At 38.9% G+C, this 19,344-nt stretch overlaps 1 protein-coding gene across 4 annotated transcripts in view; it reads left to right on the top strand.

Annotated features, from left to right (window-relative positions):
- PARD3B (par-3 family cell polarity regulator beta) overlaps positions 1-19,344 on the top strand; it is a gene marked incomplete at both ends in the record, with an annotated part of 1,045,674 nt that overhangs the window by 731,220 nt on the left and 295,110 nt on the right. For 3 of the 4 annotated variants that reach the window (XM_080690300.1, XM_080690302.1, XM_080690299.1), the window contains 2 exons: positions 5,893-6,099; positions 6,832-7,066. In XM_080690300.1, coding sequence (XP_080546426.1) covers positions 5,893-6,099; positions 6,832-7,066 — 442 coding nt within the window. The remainder of the gene's footprint in view (positions 1-5,892; positions 6,100-6,831; positions 7,067-19,344) is intronic. The other variant, XM_080690301.1, reaches the window with a different exon arrangement.

The following is a 19,344-nucleotide window of genomic DNA, read 5'->3' as shown; positions in this document are numbered from 1 at the left end:
CATTATTGAACATTTTGACATGAATCTCAGGAAATGATAAAAGACTGGGATTTACGAGACTTAAAAGGAAAAAAAAAAGTGTGCTCTTGGAGAACTTGGAAATTGCCAGTAAAAGAACTGAGAGCCAAATGACAGCAGATAATGTAAAGCCAACTTGCATTATAGCCTATGGTAATGAATGGGGAACAGGGCACTGTGATAAGCTTGGAATGATGATCAATATTTGGAAGACTGAGATAGGCAAGAAGGTAATTAGGCCCATTATGGACACAGTTAGCACAGATAAAATAATTTGGGATATTATGCATTTGGATATTATGGAGAATTTTTTTCAAGGCTAATGGATCTGCAATGGTATCTATTAAAGCACATAAGACATTTTGCCTCTAGGGGATATACTAAAAAAAATCAAATACAGAAAAATTCAGTAAGTGTAATCTAAAATGAAAAGACAAAGTGGAATGTGTTGGAAAATAAAGTGGTGTTGTGACTTCCTACTTGGAATTTATAATAGTTTTTCATTCAGAGTTTTAAGGCTATTAATTTCACATCACAACTCCCCATGAAGCTAGTAAAGCCTTTCTATCGTGTTTTCTTGAGTTCCGCGCCCATAATAAGGCAAGGCCAAATTAGTAATGAAAGCAAGCTATCTTGAAAAATTTTAGTCCCTCTCAGATTTCATGCTGTGACTCCTGGATATCATTACAATAATTTTGATCCCTAATTTACTACTGGGCACAATCCCTTTATTTTAGAAAGGGTTCTAAATTAATTTTCACTAAGTGCCTTGAGGGCCATTGGTATTATTGAAATGTGAAAATTAATATATTATTTATTGTTAACTTGGTCATATATGTATATGAAAACTAACATACACATATTTTTTCATTATAAAACTAAAATGGGGAAGATGGTGACATCCATAAAAGTGAATATCTACTCCCCCCAATAATTCTTTATTTTTAATAAGGATATATTGGAAGCAATTTCATCAATAATGGAAGATCCAATTACTGGTCTTCTGGATTAAGGCATTCTTTTATTGTGAAATTTTAATGCTAGAGTGGAAGTTCAAACATAGCCAATGAAATCTCAGACTAATTAAATGATTATAGCCTAAGGGGAAGGACAACTGAGACTTCACTATTAATCTTAGCAAGAATGTCCCCTATATGTGATGAACAGACGGATATATATATACACCTTATTTCAAGAGAAAAAAAAGTAAGAAGTTGTTTTCAAAAAGATCAGCTTCATTTCTGAATAAAAAAGGAATGATAGTCTTTCATTATAACATGCTTTTGAGCTTTTAGTGAAAGGCAGAGTCATATAAAAATGAAATGGTAGATTGAACTAAATCAATTGAACTAGGACTACATTCAGATATTTAGAGATGGCCCCAAAGTAACAGTGACAATAATTATCACCAGTGCCTGGTGAGCACTCACTGTGTGCCAGACTCTTCGGTGGTGTTTATCTTGTCCTCGTTTTGTAGATAAGGAAACTGAGGCACAGGAGGTTAGTATCTCAAGTGGTAATTAGCAGAGCAGGGAGTGTTTGAAAATTCTATAGCCTCTCCTTATAGTCATTCATGGCTACCCATAGTCTCTAGACAGTTCTATTCTCATTATCCTAATCACTTGTCTATAGGGAGCCAACAGCAGCTATCCAAGACAGAGGTCCACATCCAGATGTCCTCTAGGAAGAACCTTTGAAATGGGGCTGTCAACCGAGAAGGCTGGGACAGCTGTTCCTCCATGTTTTAAGACTGGTCCTGGCACCTTCAACGAGGTCGCAGAACACCTTTAAATTTTTAGTCTTGGTGTACACAACTATTCTTTTTAATATACTTTTATTGGTGCATTGTAATTATATACCATAATGAGGTTCAGAACGATAGAAACCTGCATGCACCAGCACGCAGTGTGTCTCCCTCCCGGTCCCACCAGACTCCCTCTCGCTCCCTGTCCCTGTTGTTGATAATGGTGTTAATAATTTTGCATGTGTATATAGCTCTATTTGAAATGTACATCTATTTTTACACTTTATTTTTCTGGGAGGATGGTAATAGTGAATATGTGTGAGAATGGTTAGGTAAGAGTAGGAAAGAGGACTCGAAAATGACCATCTCTCATACTCCACACAATCTTTGTATGATGGGGCATTTTATCCCAAGTGTTTTGTTAGAATTTAACACGGGGCCCATCAAATGACATAATAATCTCCCCCAACAGCTGATAACCTTGACCTACTGCAAAGCAATAAGACACTTAAGAACATATGGGACCTTGGTGAAGATTTGTGTCACAGTGCCCTTTCACTTGGAGATCCAGTTAAATCTGTTCACTGTACCTATATACCTATAAATCTTTGTAACCATCCTTATTTGGCATTCTCCTTTCTAATTCAGTGTCTCTTCCACTATGACTTCCTATCTACTCCCAGCAATAAATAGACATTTTTCCCCAAGCCTGAAAATCCCTGAGTCCAAATATATAGCCTAGGGCTTAATTTCCCTTTTTGCATTACCTCACAACTAATATTGTGATATTGCCCAACATCAGTTGGTGCTTCTAATTTGGTACTTCTATTTATGTAAAGTGAATTAATTACCAGCTCAATCAATCCTGCAAAATCATGACTCCTGAATGTTCACTTTGCTTAGAATGAGTCACTATATTTGCTCCTCAGACATGACTTCTTGCTGAGCTTAGGTGAGCTTCTTTTAGATAACGTGCCTTGTATCCTACATGATTTATTCACTTTCAGGTTTCTTGGAATGCATTGCTCAAGGTTGACGTGAATGCTTACAGTTAGGGCTCTAAAATAGTCCCCTGGATGGCAATTAATAAATAAAAGATGATTACTGTTCTTGACAGAGGATCTTGGCTTTCTTGGCTAGCTTTATTCATGTTTTCACCAAACTTCATGTCTGACATCCCTAGGGGTTGATGGTATAAAATATTTTCTGTAAACTCCAAAGCTATTACTGTTGCTTCTATGCCCACAAATCTCTATGTTGTGTTTTGTTTTGTCAGAAATGATCTTATTTACTTTCTATTTCTTCAACTCACCTTCTTTACTGTGAATATACGAAACACACCTTTTCAGGATTTGTGAGCAATATGTCCTCAATATTTATGCTTACAAGTAACAACCTGAAACGCATCCCTGAAATTTCTTGTATTTTTGGGTGCTTAGTCTCATTTCTGTGACTTTTATTGAATGCACACTGTCATAAATGTAGCTTTTATTGTCATCATGTGTACTGTTCAAAGTGCAAAGTTGCCTCCTAGAAGTTAATAATGAAACCATAATGCAATCTCCAATTTTTGCAATTTGCTGGCTTGACCAGGCTCCAGGGCTAATCTGGAGTAATGTTCTTATTTTAGAGATGAGGAAAATGTAGGCCAGTTTAAGTAGCTTGACCATAATCAAGTATAGGGCAGAGACTGAATCGATCTTTAGGCAGTAAAGTAGACTGTACAGAGCAGAATGGCTGGAGGTGGGCTGCCCCTGGTGAGGATCCCTGGTTGGCATTAAGCCTGTAACTTAAGCAAGTGACTTCAGTTTTCTCATCTCTAAAGTGATATCTGTAGGGATCATAGCAAGTTAGTATAGCCTGAGATAGTGCTTGATATGGACAAAATACTCCATGCATTATAAACTATTAGTATTATTGCCATAATTCTGACCATTTTTAACATATTTCAAAACAGACTGAAGAGTTGTGTATTGCTGTTTCACTTTGTGTAGCTGTGCATATGCATTCAGCCTTTGTTGTGCTCCAGTTATGTTCCTCATGTTATTACCTAATATTCTGTTAGGCAACTACTAGTAGTGTCCTTGGTGGTGAAGGTCATAGAAACCAACATAGCACTGGTAATGATGAGAGGTATTATTGTTTATGAAGCCTTACAATGTGCTAGGCATTGAAGCAGGTGCTTTATGTACAAAATCCTTCATATGTGCTCAATCTATAACTATTGAAAAACTGCACAGTAGTTTATCTTCAGGAATGAAAATGTGCCCTCTTGATGACAGTAATCTCCCTTGTAACTAAAGGGGAACATGAGCTTTGGCCCTGGTGGAATAGCTTTGAATGCAGAAATGAGCACCTTGATAGGATTCCTTCCATCTCCAAAATAATCCTGTGCTGCTAATGTTTATAGAGGGTAATCTCATTATTGGGCATTGCGAGATTGGTTTGGAGTGAGACTAGAGGTCAAGGAATGTAGCAGAAGGTGGCAGGTACAGGGATAACAAACCGTGCAAGTAAGAAACAGTACATATCAGACAACAGATTGTTAAAATTCACTTGTGGCTCTTCTGTTTGGTAATTTCATATTCTATAAAAAAAACTGCTCCTTTTCTGGATCTCAAATAGAAATACATTCAGAATAGTAGCATGGACACTGAAAAGTTGTTTTCTTTCTTGTTTTGCTTTATTTATTTTTTCTTTTTTTTACTTTTATTTATAAATGGAGCATATTGAAAATGGTATACATTTAAACTGTGCTTGGTGCCCTCTCCCCCCTCATTCACCTCCTCCCCAACAATGAGTATCCAGATTAACCATGCTGTATTCATACTTTTACACATATTCAGATGTAGCTCCTCCATTAATCAACCTCAGCCTTCTTCCTCTCCTATCCTTCCATTCTAGCTTTGCTGAGGTTTTCCCTCCATTATCCCTCTGTCCCTCTGGTATCCCCAATGCTCCCTCCCTAGTTTGGGCATATTAGAGAAAACATATGTCCCTTCTCTTTCTGTGCTTGGCTGATCTCACTTAATGTTCACCAGGACTTTTCATCTTCTTACAAATTACATGATTTTCTTCTTTATAGCTGAATAGAATACCATTGTGTGTATTTCCCATAATTTTGCAATCCATTCATCTGTTGATGGAGACCTGGGTTGGTTCCATATTTTGGATATTACGAATTGTGCTGCTATGAACGTGGGTATGCATATGTTACTGTAGTTCTCTGATTTCAACCCCTTTGGAAAAATACCCAGGAGTGGTATAGCCGAATCATATGGTGGATCTATTCCCAGTTTTCTAAGGAATCTCCACACTGATCTCCATAGTGGCTGAACTAGTTTGCTCTCCCACCAACAGTGTAAAAGAGTTCCTCTTTCTCCACATCCTCGCCAGCATTTGTTGTTATTTGATTTCTTTATGCTTGCCACTCTGATTGGGGATAAATGGAATCTCAGTGTAGTTTTGCTTTATTTATTTACAGACTAAATCAATCGCATTCATCAGACATTAATAGCCACTAGGGGTAAAGCTCTTAATCACAAAAATCACAATCACTGATGCTCCTTACTTTCCAGACACAATTTCTTCCCTTATAGTCATATAGTAATAAAAGGTACAATGTGTGGGAGTAGACAGGATGGATACTGAGAGAGAAGCACTCATTAGGTTAGGGGCTCTGGGTATGTCTGTTTTTGTGCACGCACATGTGTGTGTTCTGTGTGAGTGTACTCTCATAGTAGACAAGTGACAACCTTTCAAATTCACATATGTATGTGCATGTATGTGGATCTGTACATCTGCATATAAACTTCCATATATATATGTATATATACATACATACATATATATACACACACATATATATATACACGTGTGTGTGTGTGTGTGTTCGAATCTTAAATCTAACCACAATTTTAGAAAAAAGAAACTAAGGCTCAGGGAAGGCAAACCACTTGTTTGAGGTCACAGAAAGTGGCAAAGCTGGAAATTTATCCTCCAACTCCTACTTACTTAAAACCCCATTTTTGAAGATGCCCAAACAGAAATAATCTTGGTACAACAAGTATTTTCATTATACCACATGGCATCATTACAGGAAGAGTGACCTCTTGCCTTTTCTCTTCCAGAATCGCCAAGTAAAGATTTTGGTCCAACTCTGGGTTTGAAAAAGTCCAGTTCCCTGGAGAGTCTGCAGACCGCAGTGGCCGAAGTCAGGAAGAATGAGCTCCCCTTTCACAGGCCCCGGCAGCACATGGTTCGAGGCCGAGGCTGCAACGAGAGCTTCAGAGCTGCCATTGACAAATCTTACGATGGACCAGAAGAACTAGACGCTGGTAGGGCAACATGCCCCCGTAATGATTTCTTCATCTCATTATCATCTTCAAATCATAGGCAAGAGCATGCACTTAACTACAGAGAGAAATGATTTAAAGATCACAATTATATTTTTGATATTAAAAGTAATTCATTTTCCTGATATGTTTTGCCCTTTGGCTTAACGAACATGGAATTGGAGAACGCGATATGCAATTTATTTTACAGTGCGAACGCTCAAGAAATGTTCTCCTTCCTTTTCCTACAAGGACCAACTGTCATTTACCCCGAGGGTAGGAGCACTGAGTACGCATTGCTTGACATTCTTATTTGAGTCATTAAAAGCTGCATCAACCCGAGGACGGGCTGCATTAATTGAGCAGAAGCAGGGGGGTTATATTTGCGCTCAAAAACCTCTCCTGCAAAGAAGCGCTTCCTGTTTGTTTCGCAGCATGGGGGCTTTCTGAGCTGATCAAGGTTAACAAGCCAGCTTTCAGGGAAAAAAAAAAAATAGTGTTTTAGCATACTTCAAGTCCTTCATAGGACCAGCTAAAGAACCAATGGGTGCCAGGATTCGGTCTGCTTGAAGTAACCCGATTTGGGTTGTCTGCCGTCAAAGATACAAGTCCCCACACAGAAGGGTAGAACTCCAGCACTTCTATTTATTCTTCTGTAGTTTGCATTTGGACATCTCTTTTTGTACTAATAGTAAGCTCCCCTGACCATGTATTGATTTTCCCCCCTCTGTACAGATGGTTTGTCTGATAAGAGCTCTCACTCTGGGCAAGGAGCTCTGAATTGTGAATCTGTCCCTCAAGAGAACTCTGAGCTAGAGGACATGGAAAACAAAGCCAGGAAGGTAAAAAAAGCAAAAGAGAAGGAGAAGAAAAAGGAAAAGGGCAAGTCGAAAGTCAAGGAGAAAAAGCAGAAAGAGGAGAATGAAGATCCGGCAAGGAAAATAAAGAAGGGATTTGGTGCCATGCTGAGGTACGGGCCTGCTTTGCAGGCAGTGTTGGTTCTGTTTCTCCTTGTAAAATCACTCCTTGGTGTGTACTCTGACAAAATGCATGCAGTTCCCTCCATTTTTGGCTAAATGCATGCAAATTGAAATCACAAATAACTAAATGCATAAACTACATGTATAAATACATAAAAATAAAAACCACAAATGTCTTACTTTTTTCTGTAGAGGCAGAAGGCGCCTATGGGCAACTCCCAAAGCCCGTGGTAATAACAGGAAACTGTCATAAGTCTACTGTTAAAGAAAGGTCAGGCCTTGGCAGAGCACAGGCAATCCTCGGTCCTTTGCCCCAGTGACCCAGTGTGCCCACATGCCCAGGAATGTGACAGGCAAAGAGTCCTTGACTGCCACCTGTAGGGAATGCCCTTTGAAATAGAGAGGTCGGGGTCAATGGAGCTCATCCTGATGTAACTGTGGGTGTTCATATGGCTGGGTGTCTGGGTGCAGTGAACATCACCTACATAGGCACTGTGATACTTGGAGATGTCTCTAGGATTGGAGCCACATGACCTGGGCTGATCCAGGCCCCTGTGGGCATAAACAGGCTTAACCCACGTTGCTTTACTTCTTTGAGTCTTACTTTCCTCACTTTCAAAAAAAAAAAAAAAATACCACATGCCCGCCCTGCTGACTCAGTGGGCTTGTGAGGTAGAATCCCCATGCAGTGGGTGGGTTGACTAGGCAGGGCTCAGAAAGCCATAGCAAATACGCCTTCATTTCTTCTCCTTACAAATTTTTTTTCACAAAATGCTCTGAGGGACTGTCTTCTCCAGGTTTTCATATCTCAGCTTTCTGTCTGGTAGCTTCATGGCCACTTTTGGGTAACAAGCCAATGTCTTTTCAAAGACTCAACTTCTCTCCTCTCTGACCCTCAGACTTTTACCCCCAAGGGAGCCCTCCAGTGTTCTGAGAGGTAGGATTCCACCTGCTCCTACTTCATAGTCTCTGGAACCAGAAGGAAAAGAACAATATTGCATAGGGGGGGAGTTTTGTGTCACTTTTGTATCTGGTATAATCTGACCATCAATGGCCCTTTACAGATGGACCACTTTTGAGGATTGCTTAAGAAGCTTTTTACCACCAACTGCTGATGTAAGAAATATATTTCTCCTCTGACTTCCTAAGCCCTTAGCCTTTCACCTCAGATAGCATATCCTTGGATTCTCCTAACCCCAGCTAGTAGACTTCTTGGACAGTGACAGTTGGAGATGGCTCTGACTAACCTAGCTGCAGCAGCACCTGCCTGACCCCAGATGCTACCCTCCAAATGATGCAAGTGTCCCTCTCCCACAGTTCTCCTTTCTCCTCACCCTACTTCAATGTGTTCCAACCAGCCTCTCAGACTTTTCCAAAGCAAGTCAAGCTCCACGGTGGGGCGTCCATACCTAAAGGCACATGGCGGCCTCTCCCAAGAGTGCTCACAGGCCTGAGGGAAGGCCAGTACCTTTTTGCAAGTCACAAAGTAAGCAAGTAGAAAGTAGAGTGACAGTCTCCTTTTACATAAATACTCCAAGTTCTCTGAGGGATTTTCTTGTACCACCTCACTTATTTTAGTGGAGATGCAAAGTAGAAGTACCCCTCTCTCATGCTTTCTTTATCTTTTTAATTTCCCATTGAAGCAATCTCAATTTTTCTCCTCCATGGACTGAAGGTGAGTGATGGGATATGATAGTTGATAAGCCAGATTGGCTACCTTGTATAAAACTCTTAGAAGATATCTCTCTTAAAAATGCCAGATGGTATATGATACCAGTTGATCTCCTTTTGGAATCTTTAACTGAGTTTTTCAGATGGAAAGAAAAATTCCATTCTCTCTCAATTTGTGTGTCTGTGTGTGAGTGCACGTATGTGTACCTAATAAATTGCAAAGAGACATTAAGGAAACTCAGCTAGTATTGACCGCGCTGAGCCTTTCCATTCCGTGTGCAGTGCTCACGGAACGCCATGCCGGTGTCCTGCTCAAAATGTTAGCAGTGACTTTGTCCCTAGATGTGTTGTGGCAAGACATGCCGGTGTCCTGCTATCACCTGGGCTGAGGTTGCCCGAGCAGTCCTGATATCTTAGTAGTCATCTGATTATAAAAGAACAAAATTTTAACAAATTGGGTTTTAAAGATCACATTGACTCTTATTACCAATTCATGAATGCTGAGCCTCATGAAGGTGAGGGCTTAACAACAGAAAAAGGCTGAAGAAAACAGAAAGAAGGATCTAAAAGTGGACTGGTTACTTTGAAATGATTTTCCTCCTCAGGTTAGAGCAGGGAGGATGTCCTCATCACACTTGCTCAGGGTGTCTGGACCTGGTTTTATTGGTTGCTATGAATCATCTGTTTTTGTTTGTTTTGATTTGTTTTGTTCTGTTGCTTGAAAACTGGCCCATTTTGAGTTCAGTTGCATCATTTTGTCACTGAGCTCTCACAGTGTAGTGCAAGAGCTCAGTCCAAAATAATGGCCTCCATTTTAGTAACCATGGCCTGTAGCCTAGTAAAGGCCAGCGGGGAAAATCCTCAACACACATTGTTTTGTTCCCTGGTGGCCTCTGGTCTCTGCCTTTCCTTCTGCTCCTTGAATTTTAAACTCCCCTCATTCTAAGTGATTATTAGGATTTTGAAAAGTTTGGGCTATGACTTAAGCATCTTCGTAATCATTAAAACATGCAACTGCAATATATTTAAGTGAGAATTTTGTCTTTGAAGTCATGGACTTGTGCAGTTACAAGTATGTGCTCTGCATGTGGACTTCTGAGTGCAATCCTGGCTCCTCTATTTTCTCTCTAGAAATACTGGGCAAATTATTTAACCTCAGTGTCTCCATTAAAAATGAGAATATAATAGAATCTACCATTGTTGTGAGAATTATATTTAATTATATGTAACATGCTTATAACTATACTTGGCAAATAGTGTACATTCAATAGTAAACATAATAATAATGGTCCCTTAAAAATGTCGATACCCTAATCCCCAGTAACCATGTATTATTTTGCATAGTAAAGAGAATTAAAGTTGTATATGGAATTAGAGTTGCTGATCAACTCACTTTAAAATATGGGGATTTTTCCTGGATTTCCTTGATGGGCCCAAAGTAACCACAAGGTGCCTTGAAAGTGAACTAAGGAAATGAGGTGAACAGAAATCCAGTGCTCCTGGCTTTGAAGATGGAGGGAAGAGACCATGAGCCAAGCAAGTTAGGCTGCCTCTAGTAACTACAAAGGCAAAGGAATGGATTCTCTTGGCCAGTCCTTTGATTTTAGCCCATTTGTGTTATTCAAGCTAATTTCATATAGTGTCCCTAGAAAACTAGTATAATTATCATCATCACAATTATCATTATTACTTTTATAATATCATAGTAATTTACAACTAAGTCTCCTCTTTAAAGTATTAAGGAAAAACTATAAAACTGACTTAACTAGAATAGTCCATAAATATAAGAACTGTTAGAAATTCACATATACTATTTCCTAGAATGTTACTAAATTAAACCCTATCTTTATATTTTATTTTACATGATTTAATTTCTCAGGCTCATACACTATTGCTCATAATACAATGCCAGCTCTTCCTTTGTGTTGTCTCATATATATTGTATTTTCATGTAATAAAAAACACAGGTCTTTGATCCTTTAGACATCTACTACTTTGGGTTTTGTTTCCTTCCACTATTTTAGCAAAATTAAGATCTGAAAGGTAGTGTTTGATTTTATATTTGGTATGAAAATAGCAACTGTTTTCCATAGCCTTTTGCATCTGAGTCTGTGAGCATATTGGAGGTGCTGCTCCATGCACATTTTCAACAACAAAGAACACAAAAGCTGTTACCATTAGCCAACAGATTTTGCTGTAATTCTCGTCTGCTGCTCAGATGCTATTGACTTTGTTTCTTTCTTATTTAGAAGAGATTGATTGCTGTGAGGTTCACTTGGAGTTGAATGTGGCTTAAGTAATCTGGGTTTCTCTTACAGTCTTCTGAAGATGGGGGTTTGGTGTTAGTTCTGCAATTATACCACATATAATAGCACCTGGTCAGAAGGGAGATGACTTAAATTCTGCCTCCCTCTCTTCACCAAACCATGACTCATGGAAGTGTGAATATATCAGTGGTCACCTTGAATTTGCTTCTAAAAAGCTGAGTGTTTGTGCTTTTCTAATATTAGCTGGTCTATTCATGATGACAGTACTTTGTGGTACATTTCATCTCCCTTCTTAATTCAACCTACTCCTGGTCCTATTGAAACAATTTTGGGGGATCTCTTTCATTCTCATCTTTCTCCAGGTCTTCTATTCCAATGTTCTTATACTTTGCTAATTTCAAATTATCTCTTTGTGTGATCTAAATATACTTCTTACACAGGCTATGAATTATTGTGGAAAAAACACACATCCTAAGAACCCGCCAGCTTTGGTAGCATCCCTGTCACCTTGCTTACCTGCCATGAAAAGAGAACCACAGTGGGTCAAGGAACTTCCATGTGACCTTTATGTGTCTGACTTTCTTGGGATTGTGTGCTTTGTGGCACTGTGCTGTACAAGGATTCACATAACTCCCGCATCCAAATGACAGCGCTCAAACCCCTACCCAAACAGGCCAGCTTGTTGCCCTAAGAATTAGACGATCTTCTTGGGGCCGAAAGATGTTTCGTCAGCACTGAAGGGAATCATTCTTTGGCAAACAAAATCTTGCCTATCTAGAGTGAAGAACTCAAAGATCAGTCCCTGATTTTTTAGTTATTCCATAACTCTGTTGATCTTTACAGTTTTTAAACAAAATTATGTCATAGATTTATGTTTAAAAACTGATTCCTTTATACAATAACTGCTGCTGTGTCCTCTTGATACTGTGGGCCACTTATTTCAAAAACCTTGAACTATCACTTTGATTACCTTGTTCTGGACACTCAATAGAAAGGTTTAAAAAGGTTTCTTTTTCTATACCTTTTATGGGATTTGGTCCTAAAAGGAATTGTGGTAAGCAAATTCCTTCTTAAGAGATTGACAAAGTACAAAAACTTGCCAATAGAAAGAACATCTCTGTTTTCAAACTTGGTTTCCCCATAACCATTTGATTAATAACATTTCTTGAATGCCACATCTTTGCCAAGCACGTTCACAATTGTTCCTTAGTAAAGTAGTCCCATGCTATTTGAGGCACTGACACACAACAATAAAGTCACTACCTTTATAGCACTTTTCCATCTTAACAAAGGAAAGAAAACTAAAAGATAAACTTGAATTTCTTGTGGTGTGTTTCACACAAAAATAAGAAAAATATCACATAATCATGCCTATTATTTTTAACAATGGATTACTGGGTGATGAAAGGACATTTTCAGAAAGATAACTCAGGGGTAAACTGGGACCTTGTCAGATGGAGGCAATGAACAGCCCACCTCTGTGTTGAGAACAAGATCCTGGCAATGGCCTGCATGGAATTTACATTCTCGTGAAGAGGAGAGAATAAACAACTAAGCCAAAATAATTGAGATGATTTCAGATCGTAGGTGCTATGGGTGTTAGAAAGAAGGTGAAGTCAGGGGGATGGTGTCATCTCACCTGGGTAGCTGTCTAACAGCATAACAGAGTGTATGCCTGCCTGACTACGCTGGATGTTAAGTAGAACTCAGCATGCTCTGGTACTAAGGCCAAATCCCTTTATGCATGCTTTTTATTTTATTATTTTTATCTTTTTTGCAACATGTGATTAAATCTAGGAAAAAATCAACTTAACATAAACTGTAACAAAAAAGTAACTCAAACTGTGTCTGTCTAGGTACTGGACATAAGCATTCCTGAGATGGACTATGATATAAACTGTGAGCTTGATGCACAGCTGTTTGTATCAACTCTGTTCCTCTTGGCCCATCAGTTAGACGCTCTTTACTATTTCTTCCTCACTCAGCTCATATGGGCAGGCTTTAGAAATATGCTGCTTCAGTTTCTAGATTGTAAAACAGCTAAAAAGCCTAAGTCAGGAACCCTAAAGACAAAGGTATTTTTAAAACTCTAGAGACATCCACCTTCTTTTCTTTTTTCTTTTTTCTTTTGTACTGGGGATGAAAGATGGGGGGCATTCTTCCTCTGAACTACATCTCTAGTCCTTTTGATTATTTTTTAAATTTTGAATCAGGGTCTTCCGAAATGTCCAAGGATCTTGCTAAGTTGTTGAGACTGGCCTTGACCCTGTGTTCCTCCTGTCTCAGAATTACAGTCATGCACCCAGCTTTAGCTTTTTTTTTTTTTTTTTTTATTTTGGTGGAACTTAGGGATAGAATCCTTCTACCTCTGGGCTACACTCCCAGACCTATTTTATATTTTTTATTTGGAAACAGGGTCTCTTAAACCAGCAAGGCTGGCTTCGAACCTGCGCAAACCTCCTGTCTCTGCCTTCCAAGTGCGGAGATTACAAGCCTGAGCCACCATGCCCGGCTTCAGCTTTAACTTTTAATTTCTAAATTTTATGTATGCTAGGGTATGTGTGTTTCCTTCACGTTATTAAAAATATACTATGTGTGTGTGTGTGTTTGTGTGTGTGTGTTTGTGTGTGTGTGTTTGTGTGTGTGTGTGTGTGTATCTAAACTAGGGAACTCCATATAAATGCATTATGCTGTGAGTTATTTTTTTTATTTATTTGGTGGTACTGGGGTTCCTGGAAGCCCTTCTACCTCCGGGCTACACTCCCAGACCTATTTTTTATATTTTTATTTGGAAACCGGATCTCTTGAGCCAGCGCAGCTGGCTTCGAACCTGTGAGATCCTCCTGTCTCCACCTCCCAAGCGCGGGGATTACAAGCGTGCGCCACCATGCCCGGCTCTGTGAGTTGTTTTAAAAAATACTCCAAGCCAGGCATGGCGGCGCACGCTTGTAATTCCAGCACACTTGGGAGGCTGAAACAGGAGGATTGCAAGTTCATGACCAGCCTCAGATACTCAGTGAGAACCTCTGCAACTTAGTGAGACCATGTTTTAAAATAAAGAATAAAAAAATAGGGCTGGGTGTTTAACTCAGTGGTAGAATGCCCCTGGGTTCAGTACCAGGTACCACACACACAAAAGAAGAACACTCCATGCACATACATGCCCTCCACGGCCACCACAAGCAACAACATAGCCATTACCACAAACAGATGAATGCCGAACTTAGTTTAAAACCTGGTTATTACACACCCTGTGGCCTTCATTAATCCCTCTGAGTTACAGTCTCATCAGCACACTGGAAATCATAACAACCTTACTTGAAGAGGAGAAGGTTAAGTCAAATGGTGTATGTAAGCAAAGCTGTCAGTATATTGCTTGACTTGATAGGCATTACTTCTTTTTTATTTATCTAAAACTGACAAGTTAAAATAATATATATTAGTGGTATATATAACATGATGTTTTATATATGTATACATTGTGAGATGCCTACATCAAGTACTTTAACATATAGATACTTCACAGACTTATCATTTTTTAGTAGTGAGAATACTTAAAATATATTCTCCTGGCAGTGTTCAAGTATACAACTAACTGTTATTAACTGTAGTAACCATCATGAACAGTAGATCTCTTGAATTTATTTATCCTGTTTTACTGAAATCTTGTATCCTTGAAACAGTGACTCTAACACCCTTGCCTCTAATAATAAGCATTTTAGTCTTTGTTTCTATGAGCTCCACTCTTTTTACACTCCACATGTAGATGTGAGGTCGTGTAGTACTTATCTATCTGTGCTTGGCTTACTTCATGTAGCAAAATGTGCTTTGGGTTGTCATAGAAGACAGAATTACCTTCTTTTTAAGGACTGAATACTATTCCATGATGTATATATCCCACATTTCCTTTATCCACTCATCAGCTGATAGACTCTTAGGTTGTTGTTTGCATTTCTTGGTTATTATGAATAGTGCTGGAATTGTGGGAATGTAGATGTTTCTTTGACGTACTCATTTCATTTCCTTTAGATATTATTTCCAGAAATGGGATTGTCGGATCATAAAGAGTTCTATTTTCAAACTCAGAAGGAACCTCCAAACCATCTTCCATAGCCATTGTACCAACTTATATTTCCACCAACAGTGTGCAACGGTTCCCTTTCTCCATATCCTCACCAATACTTGTCATCTCTGGTCCTTCTGACAGTCACCATTCTAACCCATTTGAAGTGCTCTCTCATTGTCATTTTAATTTGCATGTCCTTGACCGTAGTGATGTTGAACAGTTTTTTTTCCTATGCCATTGGCCACTGTGTATCTTCTTTTAGAGAAATGAGAGACATGACTTAGCTTCCTGCTACAGCACCACTCCAGGCAGCCAAGACCATCAGAAATTACCCTGGTCTCAAGAAAGATCCACTTAGAGCCACTACTTTCTCTTCCAGTCTTTTAGTTTTCTTCTCATTGCTATTTTGAATCTCAAATGGGCATGCTGCTTTTTCTTTCACCTGAACAATTTTATATAATATACAAGAGGAAGCGACATATCTAAAATCATTCCATCATTACATTTTATGTGCTCCAGGTCACCCCTTTCTAAATGTAACCATGAACTATTTTCAAGCATTACTTAATCACTCAGTGGAAAGCAAAACTTTATCTTGCTGAACACAAATGAAAAATTGACTCAGTGGGTGAAGAGTTTCTTTGTTGTTGTTGTTATAGTTTTTTAGAGGTACTGAGGATTGAACCCAGGGGCATTCTACTTCTGAGCTACACTCCCAGTCCTATTTTATTCTTTATTTGGAAACAGGGTCTCACTAAGTTGCAGAAGGCCTCACTAAGTAGCTGAGGCTGGCTTTGAACCTGCTCAATCCTCCTGTCTCAGCCTCCTAAGTACCGGGATTACAAGCATTGATGGGGTATGTCCATACAGCGCCTAAGGAGATGCAGCCTCCCTCTGCCTGAGCGGCCTACAGCCTAAGGCAAAACTTTAAGTAAAGTGATTCAGCAGAATGGGCTAAAGATGGCACTTGGAAGAAGCTACGAAGGCGTGGTTTCCCCATTCATTATGGGTGGGGAGACTGAGCGATTTTTCCCTTTCTACCTTTAAAGGAGCTTTCTGCACACATGAATGGCTCATGTACTGGCCTGGGATTGGCTGTAAACTACGTGCTAGTGATCTTTATCCTGGATAGGATAGGCTATTTCTCATGGGAATTCCCCTCGTGGCTTGGTGCTATATATAGGATTGCTTGGGGAGAAATAAATGAGATCTCGCTTGACTTGACTCCCGGCTCGTGGGTTTGTGTTCGAGTCATTGGTACTCATCATCTCGTCAAGCCCCGCCAGCTGTCGGGCTGGATTCCCCAATGCGTACACCACCATGCCCTGCTTGAGGAAGAGTATTTTTGTTTTCTTTTTTTTCCCCCTTTCTTTTTTATATATTTCAGTTCAGAGTGTGTGGATATGTTTCAGACTTGATACTTTTAATAAATGCATGGCTCATAGTTATTTCATCAGGCTGCCCTGAAATTGTCCTATAATATATTAACCACAAAGATACATTTTGACTGGATTTTTAAATTGGGTTATATAGAGACTAATACTTAAGTCACTAGGAAACATGACATGTGTCATACATTTGTCCTCTTTACCTTGATCCCATAACAGCTGTTACAGGTCTCATGTACAATAAATGTAATGCGGCTGGAGCCTGTCATTACCTCTTTCCAGATAGTGGTTGTAAATGTCTGGGTATCCCTTCAACTTTATGGGCATGAAAGGTAACCCAGCTAATGGAGCCAGGCTAGTGAAATGTTAACCGTCATTTCCCCAAAGGCAAAAGGCTAACAATGGGCTAGAGTTAAGGTGCTTTGCTTCATGAAGTTTAGGCCAGTTCAAAATATAAAATTTCAGATGAAAAATGAAAGTCAAAGTAGGTCAATGTCCTTAATTCAGCTGCAAACCAGTTATAGAAATGCTTTGCAAGAAAAGCCTTAAAGATCAGGAAACAATGGCCACATATAGAGTCTGAAATACATGACCCTGGGGAAAAAATAAATTTGCATGTCAGAGCTACAGTGCAGCCATCCAACCTTCTTTATTTCATTACCTGTTATGATTGCTAAGGAAAATAAATAGATGCTAAAAATCCTTCAGGATTTAGTTAGGCTTGGTTTTTGCCTGATCATGAGTAACTCTGAATTCTCTCTCCTCTGTCTATTTCAAATGATTTACTTTCTTTTACAAGTATGAGCTATGAATATTTTCTTTCTTTGCTTTGTTAATTCACCAGTTCTCTTTTGAGATAAGTGCTAGCAATTTAAAATTTTTGGTTGGAGTTGGGAAGAACAATGACCCTTTTTCTTTTTTTCTTTATTTATTTGTTTTTTCATGATAACTCTCACAGGCCTGGACTCAGAATGATACTTTTTATGACCAGCAAGATCTGAGCCTGTAATGGAATTGCAAAGTAGAGTGTGTAATATACCGATATTGGCTTCCATTAAACCCAGTGGTGTGATGATATTTATATATTTACATATGATACATCCTAGTTCTTGTTGTTTGCAGTGAAGCATCAGAGAAGAAAATTAGCACCATAATATGGATAGATTGTGGACACAGGAATGTGAAGAAGTGAGAGAGAGAGAGAGAGAGAGAGAGCTATATGAATAGGACAAGTGATAAAAATGATGGAGATAGATGCAAATATGGCAGCTAAAAAGTTAAGTATAGATTAAATTGGATCAAACATTCAGTACTGCTTGGCCAGCATTTCTTTCTTAACTGAAAGGGAACCCAGAGACAGATGGGCTGCTTGTAGGATGGGCTGCGTGGGAAGACAGATGAGCGGGCCGCAGTGCCCACCGAGCTTACGGACTTTGTTTGGAATATGACTTTGATCATTTTTTCAGTTATCAGGTATGTCTGCAAATGTTTGCTCATCATTTTGTTTTTTGAGTATGGGTTCATAGAGGTGCAAGGGGCTTGCATAGAGCTAATTAGCATGAAAATGTATGGATACCTTGTTTTCAAAATCATTTAAACTGCTGATTGCTGTTCAGTGCCTTTCTCTCCTATTCTATGTAATCTTGATCAATCAGTAGCTCTTGTTTTTGGCTATCCAAAGTAATAAGTTGACCTGATTTTCTCCTACTTATTGCAATAAAAAATGATCTCATAGAGTGTCAACCAACCAAACCCTTATTTGTTTAATTAGGGTTTCTTCTTCTCTTAATGTGCCCACACAACTCTCATTACATTAATGTGAAATACAAAAAAAAAGAAAAGAAAAAGAAAAGATCCTTTATCTCATTACTTTTCTTAGGTAATGAGGTTTAGATTTATTAACAAATCGGAACAAAATTCGGTGGCTTAACTTATTTTTTGGTACTGGGCGTTGAACCCAGGGACATTCTGCCTCCAAGCTATCCCCCCAACTTTCTTTTAATTCTTATTTTGAAACAGGGTCTTGCTAAGTTGCTGAGGGCCTCACTAAATTGCTGAGGCTGGCCTCGAGCCCAAGTTCCTCTTGTCTCAGTCTCCCAAGTACTGGGATTCCAGGCATATACTACCACACCTACCCCCAGTGGTTCAACTTTTAAAGATACTGATATGCTAAAAAGAACTTTCACAGGCACTGAAGTGGGAGGTACACATTAATAAATAAACTACATTAGCATTTAAGGTGAAGTATAATCATTTAAGATGCCAGATTAATAAAATGCAAAAGATTTCCTAATATACCTATTTGCATATTCATATTAAATAACTGATAAAGCATATTAACAGCAGTTTTCTCCATCTATATGTAAACACTTGTAATTTCCTAGCAGAACTGCATTTGCCTAATTTGCCTTGTCCCATGCCCAGCACAGTATCTTGTCTTTGTATATTTACTTAATGCTATTAGATAATAACATGTATAGATTTAATAATTTGCTTGGGAGGGGAATGGAATTAGGTCTTTGTTTAGCACCTTTTATCTGTGAACTTCAGTGCAATTTCCTAACATCCATCTTCAAGATACATGGGAGATAAATGTGGCAAATAGTAGCTGTACTTGAAGATAATCATTGAGAAGTAAAATAGCCTGCCTAGAGCCCGACTCTAAACTGATAATATACCAAGACCCCTCTTGATCATTGCTCCTAATGTGTTAGCAGCTAAAAAATGCATGGACGCCAGCCATAATTTTGTGTATACTTATATATACCCCGTGGAAGCCGTGTTTATTTTTGCCATTTATTGGATTTCCCTGTCTTAAGGCAACATCAAACAGCAATTTAATAACATGATCTGGTTCATAATTAAGTGAAGAGACT

Source organism: Muscardinus avellanarius (genome assembly GCF_963383645.1).
Source record: "Muscardinus avellanarius genome assembly, chromosome: 2".
Classification (NCBI taxonomy): domain Eukaryota; kingdom Metazoa; phylum Chordata; class Mammalia; order Rodentia; family Gliridae; genus Muscardinus; species Muscardinus avellanarius.
This window is presented reverse-complemented; position numbering and strand designations above follow the sequence as displayed.